The following is a 23987-nucleotide window of genomic DNA, read 5'->3' on the forward strand; positions in this document are numbered from 1 at the left end:
GGATCAAGAAGCTAAATACATCTTTATGACTTTTGATCTCTGTATCAAAAAACCCTCTAGAAAGGTTGTAAGAATTTATACTCCCTCTAGCAGTGCATGAATGTGTTCATTTTCCCACATACTCTCTGTATGAATACTATATTTAAGGAGGTCATTTTCCCCTTTGTCCCTTCTTGACTTTCTTCCTCTTGCCAACTGTTAACACAATAATGCACCAGAGTTTTGCTAAAAGAAGGGTTTAATTGTCTTATGCACATTTCACCACAATGCATCCCAAGGACCCGTGATACATAGAATCTGAAGAATGTGACTCAGCCTTTCAAGGACAGATCAGGTACCTTGGGGGAAAAGCTGAGTAAAAAAAAAAAAAAAAAGAAAGCCAGAAAAAAGGCCTGGGGCCTGGGCTGGGGGTGGGGGTAACAATGAGAAAAATGAAAATTGATCCTTTTGTGTTTATCTGGGAAAGACTCTAAGTAGAGTGGTAGGTGATTAAATGAGAAAAGTAAATTAGTGTTTTGTACCATCCTCTGGATGCAATGTCTAGCCTCAACTTTATCCCTGAACTCCAGACTTACATATTTAACAATCTATTTTAAGATTTGCACTTGTTTTTCTATTTCTCTCATAACCACTACCACCAACATATACTACATTATAGAAAAACCTATGCACCTACCTCCAAAATGTATCTTGATTTGGTCCATTTTTTCCATATTACTGCCAGTATTGCCATTTCTCATATGACTATAGATTCTTAATTGTTCTCCCCTGTTCCTACAATCCATTCTGTACACAGCAGCCAGGGAGTGATACTCACATCATGTCATCTTCCAAACTAAAATAATTTAATGGCTTTCTATGACTTTTAGGATAAGATCACAAGCCTTTATGTAACTTACAAGCCTTAATATACAACTATTTAATTTCTTACTAAAGTGGTTTTTCTAGGGATCCCTGGGTGGCGCAGCGGTTTAGCGCCTGCCTTTGGCCCAGAGCGCGATCCTGGAGACCCGGGATCGAATCCCACGTCAGGCTCCCGGTGCATGGAGCCTGCTTCTCCCTCTGCCTGTGTCTCTGCCTCTCCTTCTGCCTGTGTCTCTGCCTCTCTCTCTCTGTGTGACTATCATAAATAAATAAAAATTAAAAAAAAATAAAGTGGTTTTTCTAGATCAAAATCTTTTATGTTTCATGAAATTTTCCTCTGAAAATATTAAACCAATCGATTCTCTCTCAGTAATGAACTAAAGTTCTTATGTTCATATGGTAAATTGCATTCAGCCAAAAGGAACAGAAAGCCTCATGAAAACTAGTTAATATGAGAAAATATTTCATTTGATGAAGGACGAATGATAGAGCAGTTTTCAGGATTGCTTGATTAAATGTCTTAATGTCATTCTTCTCTCTACTTTGCCCTTAGGCTGACTCCCCTCAGGATTATAAAACATCTGAAGCAGTTCTAAGTTAACATCCCAGCAAGACCACAACCAGAGGTAAAAATGGGTCCTATCCCCTGGTGTCTCCTACCTAGAATGAGGAAATCTTTCCCAGAAGCCCAATAGTAAACTGCCTTCAGTTCTCATTGGCTGGAAATGGGTGACATGCCCTCTCCGAAACAAGTCACTGATAAGGAGAATGGAACTATCAGGAAGAGTAATATTAACAGCTAAGTCTTAAACCAGTCTGGATTCTGTGCTAGAGTAAACATGAGGGTTCTGCCAGTAAGGAAGAAGTTGAAGTGGGGTGGCTCTCGGGAGGCAATCAATAGTAAATGATAATACTGAATATTAACATTAAAAAAAACTTTGACAATTTGTTTGAAGAAGAGCTATTATTTAACATTGCATTTACTTGACTACCAACTGCATTAACATTTTCTCTTATGTTCTGTTCTCTATTGTTTTAATTCCTTTGGGAAGTCTCAGTCCTTTTTGGTAGCAGCAAAAAATAATAACAGCAGTAATAATAATAATGATAATGATGATGATGAAGAAAAAGAAAGGAGAGGCTGACTGGCTGATATCATTACCAGAATCTCAAATTAGTTTACAAAACCCACTTTTTTTTTTTAAAGATTTTATTTGTTTATTCATGAGAGACTCAGAGAGAGAGAGGCAGAGACACAGGCAGAGGGAAAAGCAGGCTCTATGCAGGGAGCCTGACATAGGATTCAATCCCAGGTCTCCAGGATCAAGCCCTGGGCTGAAGGCGGCACTAAACCGTTGAGCCACCCAGGTTGCCCTACAAAACCGACTTCTTCAGGAGAATTTCCTTTATAATATCAAGTCTGTACATTTCATTCAAGCACAGTGACTACTCAGTAGAACAGGGGAGACCACATTAATCCACAAAATATTCATTATTTGCACTAACCACATCAACATAAGCAGGAGAATCAATAGGGCTGCAGGTCTCAAGAAGATTCTTAAATTTTACCTACAACCCAAGACTACTTCCTTATAATTTCACATTATAATCTGTGTTCCAGACTCTCCAAACTTGTCCCCAGACCTTCCTTTAAGGCAGAACAAGTTGGATCACACCTAGCTTCAACTCCAGTTACTCTCTGACTTGTTTTCTTATGGGTTTTCTGTATCATTAACTTAAAGAATAACTGATGCCACTGAGGGGGAACTTATACAGTTTATTGTAGTTGGACCATCGGCTCCATTAACTTGAACTCCAACAATAAACGCTCTGCAATCTCTCTCATCTTTACTAATTTTCGTCCAACATTTCAATTTTAGTTACTAATTACATTTTAACTAAATAATACTTTTCCTCCTTTTAAAGAGTATTTCCCTTTGAACAATATTCATTGGATAGTTATTGGATTGCTCAGCATCTCCTTATTGATATATGGGATATTTACATATTAAAAATATTATGTGTCATATAGATTCCCAATTCTTTTAATTTTTTAATTTTTCAAACTTGATTAATGTATTATCTCTATATCTATAATCTAACAGTCTTATTTATTCATATTTTCTGCTTTGGGTGATATGATTAGAAAGACTTCTCAATCAGTGGTAAGGTATATCATTCCTTTCAAGGAGCCATGTCTTTTGATTTCATAGTAACTGTCAGACTTTATTTATGTATACAATTATATATTTAGCTAATGAAAACCTTTCAAATGCCAACAAGAAAATTATTTGGGGCAATGCATTAAAGTTGACATGATAAATGAGGTCTTTCATGCAGGACACTGTCCTATTAATGACATTCTTCTCTTTCATTTGTATTCGCTCTCCCTGGATGACATCATCCTCAGGCACAGGCACTACATCCACACCCATAATCACCTAAATCCAGATTTCAGGCCAACATGTAAAGAAATTCTCCCAGCCCATTAGAAGTAAGAGAAAATCAGTCAGAAGGAAAGAACTGAAGTGTGGGGCAAAAGTACTAAAGGAGAAAGGTGAATATTGTGAATGTTACACTGGCTCTATTGTTCAGAAGCAAGGGGTCAGTTCCATTTCACTGATCTCCAATTTGCTCTGGCCAAGGTCAAAGCAATTCCAGTTATAATCTGCCATGGCGTGGCAAAAACATGGATACTATTTAGAACTGGAAATAAAGAACCGTGTGGGAGACTGAGAAAGGAAAATATACATGGCTTTTTCTAAAATGTGCATTGGTAAAGAAATCAGGAACCAAGGCTCTCATAACAGCTAAAGAGTTACACCTACTTACCAGTCACAATTACAACTCATATGTTGAAAGGGAGGGAAAGGTGTTCAAGAATCACTTCCCTCTGAGTATGTCTTTTTTTTTTTTTTTTGAGTATGTCTTAAATATCCACTTTTTACATAAAGAGATTGGTACACTGCTGCCCTTTAAAGAAAAACTATCCTCTATTCGAAATCAAAACCTGAAAATCAGTAATAGATCAGATGGGCTTGATTTTCCAGAGGCAAATCAATGAACTCCTTAAAATATTCTTACTCTGAGGGTTTTCTTAGAAATCAATTTAAAAGTGAGAGAATTCAGGACACAGGTGTTTAGGGTTTTTTTTTTTTTTTTTCTTTTTACTGAATTATTGACTAAACTGATTGGTTTAATGTTCCATGTATTCTGAGGGAAGGCACAGGGGAAACGGTCACTGGTTACTGAAGGTTAAGAAAACAGACCTCAAACCAGTTGAAAAGGCTTGATGAAGCACACACAGCTAGAAAGGGGCAGAATTAGAACTGAACATCAGACTTTCAGATTTTCATTTTGGCATTGCTTCTACTCTCTACTGCTCCTTTTACTATCAACTTCTTGTTTTCTGGGATTTTATATTAAAGCTAAATGGTAATAGATGTAAAACAATTTCAGTGGATTGCTAATATTTGAACATGAAGAAGATAAGGTTGAGGAAATGAGGTGAATCACAGAAGGAACAAGTTGTCATCATTCCATTTCACTTAATCAGTATGGTTTTGAGCCAAAGAGAGGAGAGGAGGGCCCCTGTAAAAAGTTGATATGTGACACTCAACATTCTAGAAATAGCTATCCCAGATTTTAAGAAGACTTTTAACCATTCTCTTAGAGGAAGGCATGCAGTGGATTGTGAAGCTCAATAGAACATGGGCTCTGTCCAGAAGCTGACCTGGGTTCAAGACCCAGCTCTGTCAGTAACTCTTTGGGCTAGGCCACTTATTTCATTCAGATAATGGAGAAAAATAAAGCAGTCACTTCATGGGGTTGCCAAAGATTAAATATAGTAATATATATATAAAGCATTTAGCATAGTGCTGGGCACAAGGTAAACACAGTAATGATCCCTTGCTGTGCTTTTATCATAATAAGGAGCACAGAGAGTTCCAAGAGGCTGCTTCATGGTGGCATAGGAGACCTCGTTCTACAATCTGGAATCCTACTTTTATCCACTTCCTTGATCTTGGATCAGAGAGTAAACCCTGAGATTCTATCCATGGTGATCACAGAATTTGGAGGCAGAAGGAGGTCTGACTCAAATCTGCTGTGTAATCTTGAATCAGCAATTTCATTTCTTTGAGTTTCATTCCTTACCTGTGCATTGAAGATACCAATACGGTTTTAGCAAGTTGTTTTGAGGGCTAAATAGATGAGAAGGTGATGGTATTTTTGCATAAAATGTCTTTGTAGACTCAAAAACCCCATATAATACGGGTTATAATTATTCATCTCACCTGCACATGTTGGAGTGTTATTACTATCAGCAGAGCCTCCTTTTCCTATTCTTCAAGGCTCATTTTCCTGACACCTAACTCCTCTTCCCAGGGCAATTCTAGGCTTCCCCATTTTGACCAAATCATGTTTGTTCACTGAACATAAATTATGTAGGATTCTGAAATGCCATGGTGGTTCCTGCTTTATGCACTAACCAGACCAGAACAGCTGCTGAGCTAAGCATCAGTTCACAATCCATGAACTAACTCTTCAAGATTATAAGATCCACTTCTCATTTCCTTTTGCAATCCTGATACAGTCTAACATTGGGAACTAAGTCTAGAAATGGTAGGTTGGGTCAAGTTATAGAAACCCTCTATAATGAGCAAGAATCTGGATTTTTCTTTAGTGGTTGATAAAGAGTAACCGAAAGCTGTTAAGCATAGAATTGACAGTCATTTTTGTGTACTAGAAAAATCACTTTGGAAGTTGTGTAGAGGTTAGCAGGAGGCTTGCCTAGAGGTATGATCTGTGTAATCAACATCATCAAGAAAAGGGGAAATATGCTAAGAATTCCACCTAATACAGAAAGCAAGTATTAAAAATAACCTTTCAAATATTTCCATCAATATCCTTAACATTTCAACTTAATTATGTTCAATTAGATAATACCTAAACATTATTGAAATATTAGAGAACATAAGGTAAAGGAAAAAATTGATTACTCTACACTACCCAGAAATAAATGCTATTAACATTTTGGTGTACATGTCTCTTTTCAGACTTTTAATTTGTGTGTTATATGTGTGGAAAGGGAGAAGGAGAGAGAGAAGAAACCTGACACAAAAAGACATAAAAAAACACTGTAATATATCAGGAAGAGGATGAGCCAGAGATGAAGATAATATATATGAGGAAGCATTATTATGGGGGGAGAGGCCAACAGACACAGTTTAAAGTTGATACATATGGGGAGTTGGCTTCACAATGGAAGTGGAATATGCAGTAGTCTTTATTTTTGTTTGCTTTGTGTACTTTTTTTTTTTTTCTGGCTTTACTGAGACATCACTCACATTGGGTAAGTTTAAGATATACAATGTAATGACTTATATATACCAGAAAATGATTACCATAATATAGTTAACATGTCCACAACCCGTATAGTTACAATGTGTGTGTGTGTGGTGACTTTTAGAATCTACTCTTAAATTTAACTATAGTCACCATATATGCTACATGTTATCCCTCCAGAACTTATGTATCTTAGAACTGAAACTCTTTGACCACCTTTAACCATTTCCTTTACCCCTAGCAACCATCAGTCTATTCTTTTTTTAGGAGATATATATATATATCCATATTTTATTCATTCATCCATCAATGGACATGACTTAGGTTGTTTCCATATCTTGCCTATTGTAAATAATGTTGCAATAAACATACGGCTGCAGATGTCTCTGAGAAAGTGAGTTCATTTCGTTTGGATATATACCCAGAAATGGAATTTCTGGGTCATATAGTAGTTCCATTTTAAATTTTTTGATGAACCTTCATACTGTTTTCCATAGTGGCTATACCAATTTACATTCCCACCAACAGTGTACAAGAGTTCCCTTTTCTCCACATCCTCTTATCTCTTGTCTTTTTAATAACAGCCATTCTAATAGGTGAGAGGTAGTATCTCACTGTGGTTTTGATTTGCATTTCTCCAATAATTAGTGATGCTGAGTACCTTTTCATGTACCTCTTGAATACCTTCTTTTGGAAAAATGTCTATTCAGGTCTTTTGCCCATTTTAAAAATGGATTTCTTTTTTTGCTATTAAATTGTATGAGTTCCTTATATATTTTGGATATTAAACTCTTATCAGATATGTGGTTTGCAAATATTTTCTCCTATTCTGTTGTCTTTTTCTTTTGTTGATTTTTTCCTTTTTAGTCTATTAGTTTATTTTTGCTTTTTTAACTTGTGCTTTGGATGTCATATCTAGAAAGGCACTGCCAAGACAAATGTCAGTGAGCTTTTCCCCTATATTTTCTTCTAGAAGTTAAAAAAACAAAGCCCACAGGGAAATTATTAGTAATTCCATAGACTACAAAAGGACTCATCACAGGCTGTTTTCAGTTCTCCCAGAGTATATTTAAGATGTTTTTCATCAGGACCCCTAGGTGGCTCAGTGGTTGAGTGACTGCCTTTGGCTCAGGGCTGATCCTGGAGTCTGGGGATCAAGTCCCACATCAGGCACCCTGCAAGGAGCCTGCTTCTCCCTCTGCCTCTCTCTCTCTGTCTTTCATGAATAAATAAATAAAATATTTTTAAAAAGATTTTTTTTTCATGTAAAAGCTAAGTTATATGCAAACTGACTTTTCAGAGATAGTCTGTTATATAAAGCAAGACACCCTGGAATTTGTACAGCTATTTTTTTTTTTTTTTCAAAATACAACACTAGAAAGGTAATCTACCTTTTCCTGGAGCCACAGGGAGAGCCATCATTAGGCATACTATTTCTTAACCCCTCAGAATGGAGGGATATTCACAGATAATAAAATCTTTCCCCCCAAAAAAAAAAAAAAAAATCTTTCCCAATGTAGCAATTTGGAGCCAGAATGTTTATATTTAGCAACTCTGTGTTTGTGTTCTTTATTAATACATATTGTTCCTATTAAGACTTCCCCTTTACTAGAACTATTCCAGACTGAAGAATGAGCTGCTCGTTTATGCATGATTCTCCATATGGCATAAAGAACTATGTTCAAGGGGTAAAATTAAGCCATCTGTGGTGGTGTTTATATTCTTCTTTTAAACTGGTCCTTTTAGTGGTAAATCATTCAAATATATAAATATATTTCACCTTCTCTGGATTTCTTCATCACACCCAAAAGTGTGTGTAACCTGCACTAGATGTATAGTCCTTTCTATTTTTTACTTGTTGATGAATTTTGATGACCACACAGTTACTTCTCCTTCAAAAGCAAAATGCAATAATAGTAAATAGTAATATCAATTCTACATTTATCTGTTTCCACAAGAAAGCTGGAAATGCCATTGCAGGCTTTTACATGTTTTTTCTTCCAAATGGTTTCTGTTAAATCCTGGAAATGAACAACAAAAGATCAAATTATTAATTCCTCATTCATCACCAAAGTAATGAAGTTGTCACTACTGGGAAATACTTTAGGGAACATAATGCACACAAAGCCATGTTATTAAATAAAGACACTCCGAGAACTGACACAAAGTAGATATTTAATAAAAATACATGTTGAATGAAAGAATGAATGAATGAATGGATAATCAAATGAAGTAGAACTGAGGTTCCTGAACCTAGCTTCTGATTTCTTTTATCCTTGAGAAAAAGTGTTTTTTGGACATTTCAAAATGTTGGAATGTTATAGTGGACCTATGGGATGATTACGATTACAGAAAAAGATTCACACGATAGAAATACCAGAAAGGGGAAAAAGAATGAAAGGAACAACAGAAGATATGTTTAAAGTAATGATGGCTGATAATTTTTCAAAATTAATGACAGACACCAAACCATAAATCCAGGAGGCTTAGAGAACACTAAGCAAGATAAATACAAAAAAAAAAAAAAAATCTACATCTTGGTATATCATATTCAAACTGTAGAAAATCAAAGATAATGACAAAATCCTGAAAGAGGCTAGAGGATAAAACCCATCATACCTATAGAGAACCAAGGATAAAAATTACATTGGACTACTTTTTGGAAACAATGCAAGAAAGATGAGAATAGAATGAAATATTTAGTGTTGAAAAACAAACCCACCAATCTAGAATACTGTATTCAGTGAAATTATCCTTCAAAAGTGAAGGAGAAATAAAGATTTTCTTAGATAAATAGCTACTGAGGGAATTTGTTAAGTTAAAAGAATTTCCTGAGAGAAGAAAAATGATACAAGTTAGAAACCTAGATCTACATAAAGTAGTACCCTTACAAAAGTAATAAAGGAGAGTAAAATCTTTTATCTTTCTTATTATTTTTTTATCTAACAGATAACAGTTTGTTCAATAAGAAAACAGCAACAGTGCATTCATTAGGTGATTATCACAGGTAAGTGAAATGAATAACAGCAATGTTATAGGATAAGAGGAAGCAATTGGGAATACATTGTTATGAAGTATTTGAAGCAGTATAAAAACAGAATTACCTACCATATAAGGAATAATAAAGGGAGTCCTTAAAACTGAAATGAAAAAACACTAGAAAGTAACTCAAATTCACATGAAGAAATAAAGAGCACTAGTAAAGACAACTAAAGGTAAAAACAGTATAGGTAAATGTAAAATCAATATAAATGTATTTTAAACTGGAACTTTTTTTAAAATATCTCCTATCTGATTTTAAAAACAACTGCATAGAGGAATGATTACAATCAATGCTGATGGGCATACAATATATAAAGATATAATAGGTATGACAGTAATGGCACAAAGGAGGAAGGAGGAGTGAAAATATTTAAGAGCAAAATTTTTATACCCTACTGTAAATTAGGTTGCTTTTACTTTTATTTATTTTTTTTAATTTATTTTTTTATTGGTATTCAATTTACTAACATACAGAATAACACCCAGTGCCCGTCACCCATTCACTCCCACCCCCCGCCCTCCTCCCCTTCTACCACCCCTAGTTCGTTTCCCAGAGTTAGCAGTCTTTACGTTCTGTCTCCCTTTCTGATATTTCCCACACATTTCTTCTCCCTTCCCTTATTTTCCCTTTCACTATTATTTATATTCCCCAAATGAATGAGAACATATAATGTTTGTCCTTCTCCGACTGACTTACTTCACTCAGCATAATACCCTCCAGTTCCATCCACGTTGAAGCAAATGGTGGGTATTTGTCATTTCTAATAGCTGAGTAATATTCCATTGTATACATAAACCACATCTTCTTTATCCATTCATCTTTCGTTGGACACCGAGGCTCCTTCCACAGTTTGGCTATCGTGGCCATTGCTGCTAGAAACATCGGGGTGCAGGTATCCCGGCGTTTCATTGCATTTGTATCTTTGGGGTAAATCCCCAACAGTGCAATTGCTGGGTCGTAGGGCAGGTATATTTTTAACTGTTTGAGGAACCTCCACACAGTTTTCCAGAGTGGCTGCACCAGTTCACATTCCCACCAACAGTGTAAGAGGGTTCCCTTTTCTCCGCATCCTCTCCAACATTTGTTGTTTCCTGCCTTGTTAATTTTCCCCATTCTCACTGGTGTGAGGTGGTATCTCATTGTAGTTTTGATTTGTATTTCCCTGATGGCAAGTGATGCAGAGCATTTTCTCATGTGCATGTTGGCCATGTCTATGTCTTCCTCTGTGAGATTTCTGTTCATGTCTTTTGCCCATTTCATGATTGGATTGTTTGTTTCTTTGGTGTTGAGTTTAATAAGTTCTTTATAGATCTTGGAAACTAGCCCTTTATCTGATATGTCATTTGCAAATATCTTCTCCCATTCTGTAGGTTGTCTTTGAGTTTTGTTGACTGTATCCTTTGCTGTGCAAAAGCTTCTTATCTTGATGAAGTCCCAATAGTTCATTTTTGCTTTTGTTTCTTTTGCCTTCGTGGATGTATCTTGCAAGAAGTTACTGTGGCCGAGTTCAAAAAGGGTGTTGCCTGTGTTCTTCTCTAGGATTTTGATGGAATCTTGTCTCACATTTAGATCTTTCATCCATTTTGAGTTTATCTTTGTGTATGGTGAAAGAGAGTGGTCTAGTTTCATTCTTCTGCATGTGGATGTCCAATTTTCCCAGCACCATTTATTGAAGAGACTGTCTTTCTTCCAATGGATAGTCTTTCCTCTTTTATCGAATATTAGTTGCCCATAAAGTTCAGGGTCCACTTCTGGATTCTCTATTCTGTTCCACTGATCTATGTGTCTGTTTTTGTGCCAGTACCACACTGTCTTGATGACCACAGCTTTGTAGTACAACCTGAAATCTGGCATTGTGATGCCCCCAGATATGGTTTTCTTTTTTAAAATTCCCCTGGCTATTCGGGGTCTTTTCTGATTCCACACAAATCTTAAAATAATTTGTTCTAACTCTCTGAAGAAAGTCCATGGTATTTTGATAGGGATTGCATTAAACGTGTATATTGCCCTGGGTAACATTGACATTTTCACAATATTAATTCTGCCAATCCATGAGCATGGAATATTTTTCCATCTCTTTGTGTCTTCCTCAATTTCTTTCAGAAGTGTTCTATAGTTTTGAGGGTATAGATTCTTTACATCTTTGGTGAGGTTTATTCCTAGGTATCTTATGCTTTTGGGTGCAATTGTAAATGGGATTGACTCCTTAATTTCTCTTTCTTCAGTCTCATTGTTAGTGTATAGAAATGCCACTGACTTCTGGGCATTGATTTTGTATCCTGCCACGCTACCGAATTGCTGTATGAGTTCTAGCAATCTTGGGGTGGAGACTTTTGGGTTTTCTATGTAGAGTATCATGTCATCGGCGAAGAGGGAGAGTTTGACTTCTTCTTTGCCAATTTGAATGCCTTTAATGTCTTTTTGTTGTCTGATTGCTGAGGCTAGGACTTCCAGTACTATGTTGAACAGCAGTGGTGAGAGTGGACATCCCTGTCTTGTTCCTGATCTTAGGGGAAAGGCTCCTAGTGCTTCCCCATTGAGAATGATATTTGCTGTGGGCTTTTCATAGATGGCTTTTAAGATGTCGAGGAATGTTCCCTCTATCCCTACACTCTGAAGAGTTTTGATCAGGAATGGATGCTGTATTTTGTCAAATGCTTTCTCTGCATCCAATGAGAGGATCATATGGTTCTTGGTTTTTCTCTTGCTGATATGATGAATCACATTGATTGTTTTACGGGTGTTGAACCAGCCTTGTGTCCCAGGGATAAATCCTACTTGGTCATGGTGAATAATTTTCTTAATGTACTGTTGGATCCTATTGGCCAGTATCTTGTTGAGAATTTTTGCATCCATGTTCATCAGGGATATTGGTCTGTAATTCTCCTTTTTGGCGGGGTCTTTGTCTGGCTTTGGAATTAAGGTGATGCTGGCTTCATAGAACGAATTTGGAAGTACTCCATCTCTTTCTATCTTTCCAAACAGCTTTAGGAGAATAGGTATGGTTTCTTCTTTAAACGTTTGATAAAATTCCCCTGGGAAGCCATCTGGCCCTGGACTCTTGTGTCTTGGGAGGTTTTTGATGACTACTTCAATTTCCTCCCTGGTTATTGGCCTGTTCAGGTTTTCTATTTCTTCCTGTTCCAGTTTTGGTAGTTTGTGGCTTTCCAGGAATGCGTCCATTTCATCTAGATTGCCTAATTTATCGGCGTATAGCTGTTCATAATATGTTTTTAAAATCGTTTGTATTTCCTTGGTGTTGGTAGTGATCTCTCCTTTCTCATTCATGATTTTATTAATTTGAGTCTTCTCTCTCTTCTTTTTAATAAGGCTGGCTAATGGTTTATCTATCTTATTAATTCTTTCAAAGAACCAACTCCTGGTTCTGTTGATCTGTTCCACAGTTCTTCTGGTCTCGATTTCGTTGAGTTCTGCTCGAATCTTTATTAACTCCCTTCTTCTCTTGGGTGTAGGATCTATTTGCTGTTTTTTTCTCTAGCTCCTTTATGTGTAAGGTTAGCTTTTGTATTTGAGTTCTTTCCAGTTTTTGAATGGATGCTTGTATTGTGATGTATTTCCCCCTTAGGACTGCTTTTGCTGCATCCCAAAGATTTTGAACGGTTGTATCTTCATTCTCATTAGTTTCCATGAATCTTTTTAATTCTTCCTTAATTTCCTGGTTGACCCTTTTATCTTTTAGCAGGATGGTCCTTAACCTCCATGTGTTTGAGGTCCTTCCAAACTTCTTGTTGTGATTTAGTTCTAATTTCAAGGCATTATGGTCCGAGAATATGCAGGGGACAATCCCAATCTTTTGGTATCGGTTCAGACCCGATTTGTGACCCAATATGTGGTCTATTCTGGAGAAAGTTCCATGTGCGCTTGAGAAGAATGTGTATTCAGTTGAGTTTGGATGTAAAGTTCTGTAGATATCTGTGAAATCCATCTGGTCCAGTGTATCATTTAAAGCTCTCGTTTCTTTGGAGATGTTGTGCTTAGAAGACCTATCGAGTATAGAAAGAGCTAGATTGAAGTCACCAAGTATAAGTGTATTATTATCTAAGTATTTCTTCACTTTGGTTAATAATTGATTTATATATTTGGCAGCTCCCACATTCGGAGCATATATATTGAGGATTGTTAAGTCCTCTTGTTGAATAGATCCTTTAAGTATGATATAGTGTCCCTCTTCATCTCTCACTACAGTCTTTGGGGTAAATTTTAGTTTATCTGATATAAGGATGGCTACCCCTGCTTTCTTTTGAGGACCATTCGAATGGTAAATGGTTCTCCAACCTTTTATTTTCAGGCTGTAGGTGTCCTTCTGTCTAAAATGAGTCTCTTGTAGACAGCAAATAGATGGGTCCTGCTTTTTTATCCAGTCTGAAACCCTGCGCCTTTTGATGGGGTCATTAAGCCCGTTCACATTCAGAGTTACTATTGAGAGATATGAGTTTAGTGTCATCATGATATCTATTCAGTCTTTGTTTTTGTGGACTGTTCCACTGAACTTCTTCTTAAAGGGGAATTTTAAGAGTCCCCCTTAAAATTTCTTGCAGAGCTGGTTTGGAGGTCACATATTCTTTTAGTTGCTGCCTGTCTTGGAAGCTCTTTATCTCTCCTTCCATTTTGAATGAGAGCCTTGCTGGATAAAGTATTCTTGGTTGCATGTTCTTCTCATTTAGGACCCTGAATATATCCTGCCAGCCCTTTCTGGCCTGCCAGGTCTCTGTGGAGAGGTCTGCTGTTACCCTAATACTCCTCCCCATAAAAGTCAGGGATTTCTTGTCTCTTGCTGCTTTAAGGATCTTCTCCTTATCTTTGGAATTTGCAAGCTTCACAATTAAATGTCGAGGTGTTAAACGGTTTTTATTGATTTTAGGGGGGGATCTCTCTATTTCCTGGATCGGAATGCCTGTTTCCCTTCCCAGATTAGGAAAGTTTTCAGCTAGAATTTGTTCAAATACATATTCTGGCCCTCTGTCCCTTTCGGCGCCCTCGGGAACCCCAATTAAACGTAGGTTTTTCTTCCTCAGGCTGTCGTTTATTTCCCTTAATCTATCTTCATGGTCTTTTAATTGTTTGTCTCTTTTTTCCTTAGTTTCCCTCTTTGCTATCAACTTGTCTTCTATGTCACTCACTCGTTCTTCCACCTCGTTAACCCTCATTGTTAGGACTTCTAGTTTGGATTGCATCTCATTCAATTGATTTTTAATTTCTGCCTGATTAGCTCTAAATTCTGCAGTCATGAAGTCTCTTGAGTCCTTTATACTTTTTTCTAGAGCCACCAATAGCTGTATAATAGTGCTTCTGAATTGGCTTTCTGACATTGAATTGTAATCCAGATTTTGTAACTCTGTGGGAGAGAGGACTGTTTCTGATTCTTTCTTTTGAGGTGAGGTTTTCCTTCTAGTCATTTTGCTCAGTGCAGAGTGGCCAAAAGCAAATTGTATTGGGAAAAAGAGAAAAAGAGAGGAGAGAAAGAAGGAAAGAAAAGAGAAAGAGAAAAAAAAAAAAGGGAAGAAAAAGAAAAAAAAACGAAAAAAAAAAAGAAGAAAAAGAGAAAGAAAAAGAAAGGAGAAAGAAAAAAGGGGTGGGGTGGGGGAAGGAAACAAGTCAAAAAGCAAAACAAAACAAAACAAAACAAAACAAAAAAACAACAACAACAACAACAAAAAGAACCACAGGGGAGTATCTTCTGATTCTGTGTTCTTTAAGTCCCTTGGCTTCTCCTGGAAGTTGTCCGTCTAGCTGATCTTCTGGGGGAGGGGCCTGTTGTGCTGATTTTCAGGTGTTAGCACTTGGGGGAGCTGCTGTGCCCCTGCCTGGTGCAGGGCTCAGTGGGGGTTGTTTACCCCGTGAGGCCGCAGGAGGAACAGCCCCAGTGGCGGGGCAGCTCTGGAAACCTGGATTCAGCTCCGGCAGGAACTCCGTCTGCAGGGCCTGGAGGCTCTGGGCGGGGCCGCTGATCTGCTCAGCTGGGGCAGGAGCGTCCTCGCTGTCCTGGGCCCTCCCGGCCTCTGCCTGTCCCGGGGGGAGGCGGGATCCTGGGCTGTGTCCCGGCGCCCTGTGCTCCGGAGCCTGCGCTGGTGGATTCGCGCTCCCGGGCCGCGCAGCCCCCTCCGCGGAGCCGCCGCCCGAGCCCCTCCGAGCTGCTCCTGGAACCGCGCAGCCCCCGCCGCACGGAGCCTCTTCCTCTGCCCGAGCCCCTCCGAGCTGCTCCCGGGGCCGCGCAGCCCCCTCTGCAGAGCCGCCCCCGAGCCCCTCCGAGCTGCTCCGGGTCCCGCCGGGTCCCGCCGTGCGCGCTGCAGCCCTTAGGGAGCTCGGCGCACTCTCCTGGGCGCGCAGTTGCTCTGTTACTGTCCCAGGGAACCCGAGGGCATCCTCGCCCTCCTGGGTCCTGCTCCACCTCCCCACGAGCCCCTTTCCGCCCAGGAAGGTCGGTGCAGCTCCTGCGTCTCCGGGACGGGTCTCTCCTGTCCTGGGGACACTCGCCCCGGCCTCAGCCCGGCTCCTCGCGGGGCCCCTCCCCCTTGGAGGCCTTTGTTCCTTTATTTCTTTTTCCCCCGTCTTCCTACCTTGAGAGATGCGCGAACTCTTCTCACTGTAGCATTCCAGCTGTTCTCTCTTTAATTCTCAGGCCGAATTCATAGATTTTCAGGATAATTTGAAGGTTTTCTAGGTAGTTTGGTGGAGACAGGTGATTTGGAGACCCTACTCTTCCGCCATCTTGCTCCTCCCCCCCTGCTTTTACTTTTAACTATATGGTTTTAAGGCAAAATTTTAGTTGTAAACTCTAGGAAACCCAACAATAAAAAAACTCAAAAAACAAACACATTTAAAAAATAACAGATAATTAAAATGGTAAATTATATCTATTTAATACAAAATAAGGCAATAATGGAGGAATAGGGAACAAAAGGACATAAGATATACAGAAAAAATTTTAAAATGCAGGTATAAATCATTGCTTATCAATAATTAATGTAAACAAATTAGTATCTCTAACTAAAAGTCAGAGATTAGAAGAATGGATTTTATTTTTAAAAAGCATAATCCAATCCTATACTCTACATACAAGACACACATATTAGATTCAAAGATATAAATAACTTGAAAAGGATGGGAAATGATACACCACACAAATGGTGTGTGAAAAAGAACTGGAGTGGCTATACTAATGTCAGGAAAAAATACACTTTAAGACAAAATGTGTTACTAGAGACAAAGAAGGATATTTTATAATGATAAAAGGATTGATCTATCAAAACGATGTAAGAATTATAAACTTTTATGCACCAATCAACAAAGCTCTAAAATACATAAGGCAAAGACTGACAGAATTCAAAGAAAATGACAATATGGTTGAAAAAGACATCCCTGCTTTTTTTTTTTAAGATTTATTTATTTGAGAGAGAGAGCACGCACATGCATGTGTGAGTTGGGGAGAAGCAGGCGGAGAGGGAGACAATCTTAAGCAGACTCTAGGCTGAGCACAGAGCCTGGTGCAGGGCTGAATCTCACAACCCTGAAATCACCGCCCAAGCTGAAGCCAAGAGACAGATGCTTAATCCAGGTGCCCCCAATATCCCACTTTAAATAATTAAAAGAACAACTAAAGGGGTGCCTGGCTGGCTCAGTTGGTGAAGCATGTGACTCATAATCTTGATGTTGTAAGTTTCAGCCCCAGGTTGGGTGTAGAGATTACTTAAAAAATAAAATCTTAAAAAAAAAAAAAAGAATACCTAGAAAGATCAACAAAGAAACAGAACACTTGAATTAACACTATAAACCAACTAGACCCAATAGATATCTATAGAACACTCTATCTAATGGCAGCACAATACATATTTTTCTCAAGAGTACAAACAGTCTCTGGACTAGACCATTATGTTAAGCCATAAAAAGGAGCCTCAATAAAGTTGACAATTTGAAAATTAACAAAGTATGTTCTCTGGCCAAAATGTAATAAGACCTAAGTAACAGAAACTAGAAAAATCCGCAAATATATGGAAGTTAAACAATACACTCTTAAATAATCAACAGATCAAAGAAAAGGGAAATTAGAAAATACCTTGAGATGAATGAAAATGAAAATACAACATACAGAAAACTTATGAGATTCAGCTAAAACAGTGCTTAGAAGAAAAAGTATAGCAGTAAATACCCATGTATGTGTGTGTGTGTGTGTGTGTGTGTATCACCGATAACCTAACCTTCCATGTTAAAGTCCAAAAAGTGGTGAAAATTAAATAAAAATAAGCAGAAAGAAGTAAATAGTAAAGCTTAGAGCAAAAAAAAAAAATAAATAAATAAAGCTTAGAGCAGAAATAGGTGAAATAACAGAAAAACAATACATAGATTCCCATTCATTTGTGTATTGCCTTTGGCTATTTTCAGGCTACAACAGTAGAGCTGAGTAACTGGAACAGAGACCATACAACCCCACAAAGTCTAAATATGTTCTACTTAGCATTTTAATAAAAAGTGTGGAAGACATCTGGTCTCAGCTCTAACATATAATGAGTTTGGAAGTCTTCACTCCCATCTTTACAACAAGATGAAAGGTAAACAAACTGAAAACAACATGCCTTTTCTTAGACCATCAGGGAATTAAGATCACGGGACAAACTGTCACTTAGAAATTTTAAGAGGCAGCCAAATCCAGAGAAGCACAGCTGAGATCAGCTTACCTGGAGCAACAGATGCTGGAGTCTTTAACTGTTACGAATATTTCAGTGATAAACTTGACAAATGGCTGAAGGCTGAATGTGACTGAGAAACTCCTTTGGGATCCAATCTTAGGGGAACCCAAATATTCTTATGAATTTTACCTCAAGGAACTCCACCAGGTTCCTCATGGTAATGATCCCCCCAAAATACCTGCCCATTTTAGTCACAGGGAGGGGTTAAGTAACCATTTTGAAATACACCCAAAGCATTCTCTGTAATGAAGGCCAATGGTTCAAGTAAAATGCTGTTCTAGACCCTTTTATGACCCAGAGAAGGGAAATTAGTCAACTCCAGCCCCTCTTGAAATCCTCCCTATTGAACCTAAGAAGAAAAAAGAAAAAAAGCTAAGGAGTATTTCTGAAAGTCACAGCCTAAGCGCTCAGGTTCACTAAAAGACAGGGTGTTATTCATAAAATTACAGAATAATTCCTCTCCCACAACACCTTAGTGCCACATCAGCAAAGGTGCAGTATAATAATAAGTGGATTATAACCGAAAGAGTGGGAAGACACCAATTCTATTTAAGAAGAAATTCTTAGGGAAATCTCAAACAGGGGAGAAAATATTAAAAATACACCTGAGGAAACTGAATCCTGTGGGACCTAACAGCTATAGCTACAGCTATAACATGACAGACAGCCTAGCTCTTAATCACATCAACACAAAACCTTCTACTTAAGGCCCATTTCCCTCTGTTTCAATTATCCCAAATATCATGTCCAGTTTTCAAAAAAAAATTACAAAGCATGCTAAAAAGAAAGAAAACAAACACACAAAAATCTCCCAGTATCTGAAGTGACAAATCTAACACCAGAACCAGATTCAGTAGCGGGTGATGAAGATGTTCTGCATTACACAGTGGTGATGGTTGTATGACCTTGTAACTATATTTTTTAAAAAACTACATTTTACACTTTAAAAGGGTGAACTTCATGGTATTTGATTATCTGTTAAAAATGATTTTAAAAGGGATGCCTGGGTGGCTCAGTGGTTGAGCATCTGCCTTTGGCTCAGGTCGTGATCTCGGATCCAGGGATCAAGTCCTGCATCGAGCGTGCTTCTCCCTCTATGTCTCTGTCTCTCTTTCTGTGTCTCTCTCATGAATAAATAAAATAAAATAAAATAAAATAAAATAAAATAAAATAAAATAAAATAAAGATTTTTTTAAAGACTTACATATTTTATAACTTTTTCCAAAACAAGTTTTCCTATCCCATCCACATCTACTCAATTTGTGAAAATAACATTATAGAATAAAATAAATCTATGGAAATTATGACAATTGAATTATAAATTTTAAGTTATTATTTTCATTGCATAATTCTTTGCTATCCATAACATTAACAACAAAAGAGTAAACATATTTTCTTTTTCCATTCAATAAATAAATACTTAATGTCTGCCTCATATAAAAAACTGTACTCTTGTTGGGATACAGAAATGAAGTTGAGAATCCCATAAAACAAGACTATATAGGAAAAGCAAAGACTACCCAGAGTACAATGGAGTTGAGTTTAAGAAGGTAGAAGAGTATTTCTAGCTGCCTGATCAAAGAAGGCTTCATAGCAGAGGCAGCATTTTAATTGGGCCTTTGTTTATTCATTTAACCAATTATTCATTTAACCATTTATTCATTTAACCAATCTCGAAGGGCTTATTATGTTCATGTAATATGCTAGTGCTAAGAAAACAAAATTAAAAATGAAATGGATCCTCTCATTGTATCACAAGATAAAACTCAAAATATGCATGTACAAATATGTGTGCTTATTTGCATAGGTATGGATAACTAAACCAAGTATAGAGTAATGAGAGTACTTGTGAAGAATGAGTGGATGTCAACAAAGAAGCATAAACCCTTTCAATGGCTTTTCGGAGAAACTACCACTGCTAAAATATGGCCTCAGGTTTCCTCATTATTAAGCCTCTGATTAAATTCCTACGTAACTTCCTCCACTGCTTCTTTATTGTATCTATACTCTGTATTGGCTATTCTGTCCTCTACTACTTTTCCCCATCCTTCTATCCATTCATTTAAGTACTAGTAGGGAGCCCATATATGCAAGACAAGGTACAGGGCTGCTGGACCACACGGGATGAACAGGGTTCTAGCCCTTATGAAGTTGACATTCTGTAGAAGGATAAAGATATTGTACTAATAAGACAACTGTTAATTACATTTGATATATAAAACAAGAAAAAAATATAAAAGTCTATGAATATACAATGACAGTTTGAGTCCTTCTTTCCTCTGAGGTATTTGACTTCATGTTTAGTGAGTGGTAAATATTCTACATTCCTTGATAAAAACAGATGACAGAGCATAGAAGATAAATCCTTAAAACTGACATCATAGCGAAGTTGCTCAGAGTTCAGTCATCTGGGGCAAGTCACAATATTTCTACCAGGGTGAAGGGCAAGTTGCTTGAGAAAGAGAAAGTGACACATGGGTCACTTTGGATTTAGGAGGCAACATATCCTCTATTAAAATTTTCTAGTTTGAGTAATTTAGTGAGTAACTCATAGTTTTGAATGGATCCCAGAGCTTCCAGGCATGCTGACCTCAGGCCATATGACCCAGAAGATCCAATGGTAGGGAGAAGAATTATGGCAATACCTTAGGGTTTGGGGAAAAAGGCCTATTCCTCTCGTTCTGATAAATATTATCCTTCTGAGAAATAGTTCTAGGCTTGTTACTGGGCTTCCAAGACTAAATATCTGACCCATTGGATACCAGATAACCATGTGATGCGAGCTGTCCATGGTGAGCTGCTCAGTGTAGCACAATAAAAAACACAAAAGATATAGAAAGAAAAACTGGAGCTAGGCAATCATGCTCATAGTTGACATTCAGATGACAGCAAGACTGAACCTGAAATCACTTTACAGACACTGTTAGGTCAGTAAAAGTTATTAGTTTGGCTTTCTTTCAATTCCTGAGACACTTATGCAGGCTCTTTTCTTCTTAGAGCCTTCACACACATTGTTCCCGCTGCTGGTGAGGCTCTTTCCCTGCTTTTCCTTCTCATCTTTCATGTCTCAGCTTAAATGTCACCACCCAGAACAGACTTCCCTGGCCACACTGTCTAAAGCTATGCACTTACCTCCACACCATTACATCGATCACATGTATCACGGTACTTTGCTGTTCCTTTTTGTGCCACATGTTACAATTTGCTGTTATATATTTGCGTGTTTATTTGAATGTTGTATATCTCTTCTATCAGACTGATTCCCACAAGAAGGCAAGAATAATGTCTGCTTTTCCACCACTGTATATCCAACAGTTGGCACAATACAAAGCAACACTCACTAAAATTTGTGTAATAAATAAGAACAACTGCTTGGACTCTCATCCTCTCAGGAATGGTATTTGGCCTTCTCCTTCTATAAACCCAGTATTCCATCTTTTGCACGGTCCTTTGTGCACATCACTGGGGATTTGGGAGACCTACCAGAGAAATTAAAATGCCTAAAGTCAGAAGAAATTGGGGAGTTACTCCTTGGCATTCCTTCTTAAAACTTGGACTACAGGACTCTACTTCTCTATAAATGTTATACTGCAAGTTAGAGCATCAAGTTAGAGCATAATTCAATATTTAATAAAGTTCAGTATCTCCTATGGGCGATTTTGACCTAATGCTAATTTTGATCAGTCTCAGCACTGGCTTAAAACATGGAAATAGGAAGAAAAGGAGAAATAAGGTATGTTTTTGTGATAAAATATCTGAGCTGAAAAATTCACGTAAGTGAGATGAAAGAAGGGGAGGTACAGCTTTGCCTTACTTTTAGGCAATTACTGAAGAAGTCTCAGACTGAACTATTTCTGTAATCAAAATGAAAGTTTTACTAACTTTCTAAATGTTTAGTTATGATTTTTTAACCTAACTCTGTAGTTTTTATTATTATAATATTTATACTAAAAAATAAAATATAAAGCAGAAAAGAGCCCTAAGAATGTACTCATAATTGGGAACTTCTTTCATTTCACCATCCAATAAAAGGCATATTACTAAGAAAAGTCCCACAATTTGACATCTTCAATACATAAGAAACATTCATTGTAGCATGGAAACGTACCTATCTCCCTAGCTGTTTCCACATGCAGGTCTTGGACTGCTCTTTTTCTTGTTTCTCTCAGACATTTTCTTCTCTTCTTTCCTGAAGATTACATCATCAGTCTGCTGGGCCTTTGTGGTATGAAGAAGAGGGCAAAGCAAAAGGTTGACATTTTCAAACTATCAAATGTCAAGAAAAATAAAACATCACTTACTCAGCAACAAAAGCCTACATACATAATAATGCAACTAGTATCCTCACAGATTCTGATATCAGCTTAATTAATTGGACATTTAAGGTCATCTTCATCATTAGTGTCTAGATAACATTTACAAACTTTGTCAGGTTAAAAAAACTTCATGTGTTAACTAGCAGGTTAATAACGATCGCAGTATAATAATTTCCCTTGAAAATGTTAAACAACAGAGTTTCACATTGAAAGTTAGTATTCAAAAAAAAAAAAGAAAGTTAGTATTCAGAGTTGTTTTGGTTTACTATTGTGTTTAATACCGATTTACTCATAATGAGGCTTTCTTTATTCACAGAAATAAGTAATAATTTATGAAGTGCTTCACAGTTTAAGGATGATATATGCATTTTCCCATCTTTTTCTCAACAATTAGAATAATGAAGGGATAGCAATATCAACTAAGTATAATAGATGGCATTCATATTTATGGTTTTGTGACTTAAAAAAAAAGTACCTAATTGTCTATGAAATTTTGTCTGGGGAAAATAAACCCATACACCATGGCAAAGGGTATACCAAAACCCTCCTAAGTTTAATGCACATGTTATTTAAAATTTATTAATTTCTATTCCTTTTCTTGGTCTTTAAAAAAACTTCAAAAATGATTACTACTCTTGTTGACTTTTCATAAGAATTCATAAAAAGACACTGATACTACAGCTTTTCAACTAGCATTATTATTTCTCTTCTATTTGTTAGTAAGTTCTTGGATTTTAAATGTTAGGATAGTGATAATGTTGAAATTTGGCATATTATATATAGTTATAATGGTAATATCATAAAGCATTTAAAATTGAACATTTACTTTTTCTTAGTGGTGGAAATAATTTTATTGTTTTTGTAAATAGTAGCACATGGTAAGAATATGTTTAGTACTACTTACACTCTATGTTGTGTAACATTACCATGGGGAAAGGACTTCAAATAAACAGAGTAAATAAACAACATTACCATGGGGAAAGGACTTAAAATAAACAACATTACCATGGGGAAAGGACTTCAAATAAACAGAGTAAATAAACAACATTACCATGGGGAAAGGACTTCAAATAAACAGTAAACAAACAACAGAGTGATAGAAGTAGAATAATAGAGTGAAGATGGAAACAGAAGTTTCTTCATGGCTCTTCACAAAAGTAATTACTGGGCTTGTCATTAAAGTCACCTTGCTGTCCTCTTTCCTACCAGGGCCCTCAATATACACATTAGGTTTTTCATTGTAGAAAGTTTGGAACATACTGAACATAAAGTATGTATACAGGTCTTAATTATCTCCAGTAGTTCTATGGTACAGAACTGTTAACATTTAAGTTTATAATCCCCCCCCCCCGGTCTATTATACTATGTATATGCATGTGATTACATTGATATAATTTGTTTTGTTTTTTTAAGATTGTATTTATTTATTCATGAGACAGAGAGAGAGGCAGAAACATAGGCAGAGGGAGAAGCAGGCTCCCTGCGGGGAGCCTGATGCAGGACTCAATCCTAGGACCCCGGAATATGCCCCGAGCCAAAGGCAGATGCTCAACCACTGAGCCACCCAGGTGCCCCTATAATTTGTTTTTTATATATATCTATAATTAGGGTTGTCTTGTATGCTGTTTCGGTATTTCTTTTTGTCATCAAATATCTACTTTATCTACTTTTTCCTCGTCATCAAATATTGTAAAATATGAAAAGCCTGGTGGA

The 23987-nt window shown here is 37.2% G+C and overlaps 2 protein-coding genes across 11 annotated transcripts in view; one reads left to right on the forward strand and one right to left on the reverse strand.

The window, feature by feature from the left end:
- The window catches only part of CFAP95 (cilia and flagella associated protein 95), a 134709-nt gene that overhangs the window by 108255 nt on the left and 2467 nt on the right, over positions 1 to 23987 (reverse strand). For both annotated transcript variants that reach the window (XM_025423349.2, XM_025423350.3), the window contains exon 2: positions 22067 to 22176. The gene's annotated coding sequence lies outside the window, so the exon portion shown is untranslated. The remainder of the gene's footprint in view (positions 1 to 22066; positions 22177 to 23987) is intronic.
- Positions 1 to 23987, forward strand: part of PTAR1 (protein prenyltransferase alpha subunit repeat containing 1) — a 98192-nt gene that overhangs the window by 18339 nt on the left and 55866 nt on the right. For all 9 annotated transcript variants that reach the window (XM_025423335.3, XM_025423337.3, XM_025423334.3 and 6 more), the window contains 3 exons: positions 1418 to 1490; positions 5922 to 6217; positions 9160 to 9217. In XM_025423335.3, the coding sequence (XP_025279120.3) occupies positions 6127 to 6217; positions 9160 to 9217 (149 nt within the window). In that variant the 5' untranslated portion in view covers positions 1418 to 1490; positions 5922 to 6126. The remainder of the gene's footprint in view (positions 1 to 1417; positions 1491 to 5921; positions 6218 to 9159; positions 9218 to 23987) is intronic.

The sequence above is a fragment of the Canis lupus genome, chromosome 1 (genome assembly GCF_003254725.2).
Source record: "Canis lupus dingo isolate Sandy chromosome 1, ASM325472v2, whole genome shotgun sequence".
Classification (NCBI taxonomy): Eukaryota; Metazoa; Chordata; class Mammalia; order Carnivora; family Canidae; genus Canis; species Canis lupus.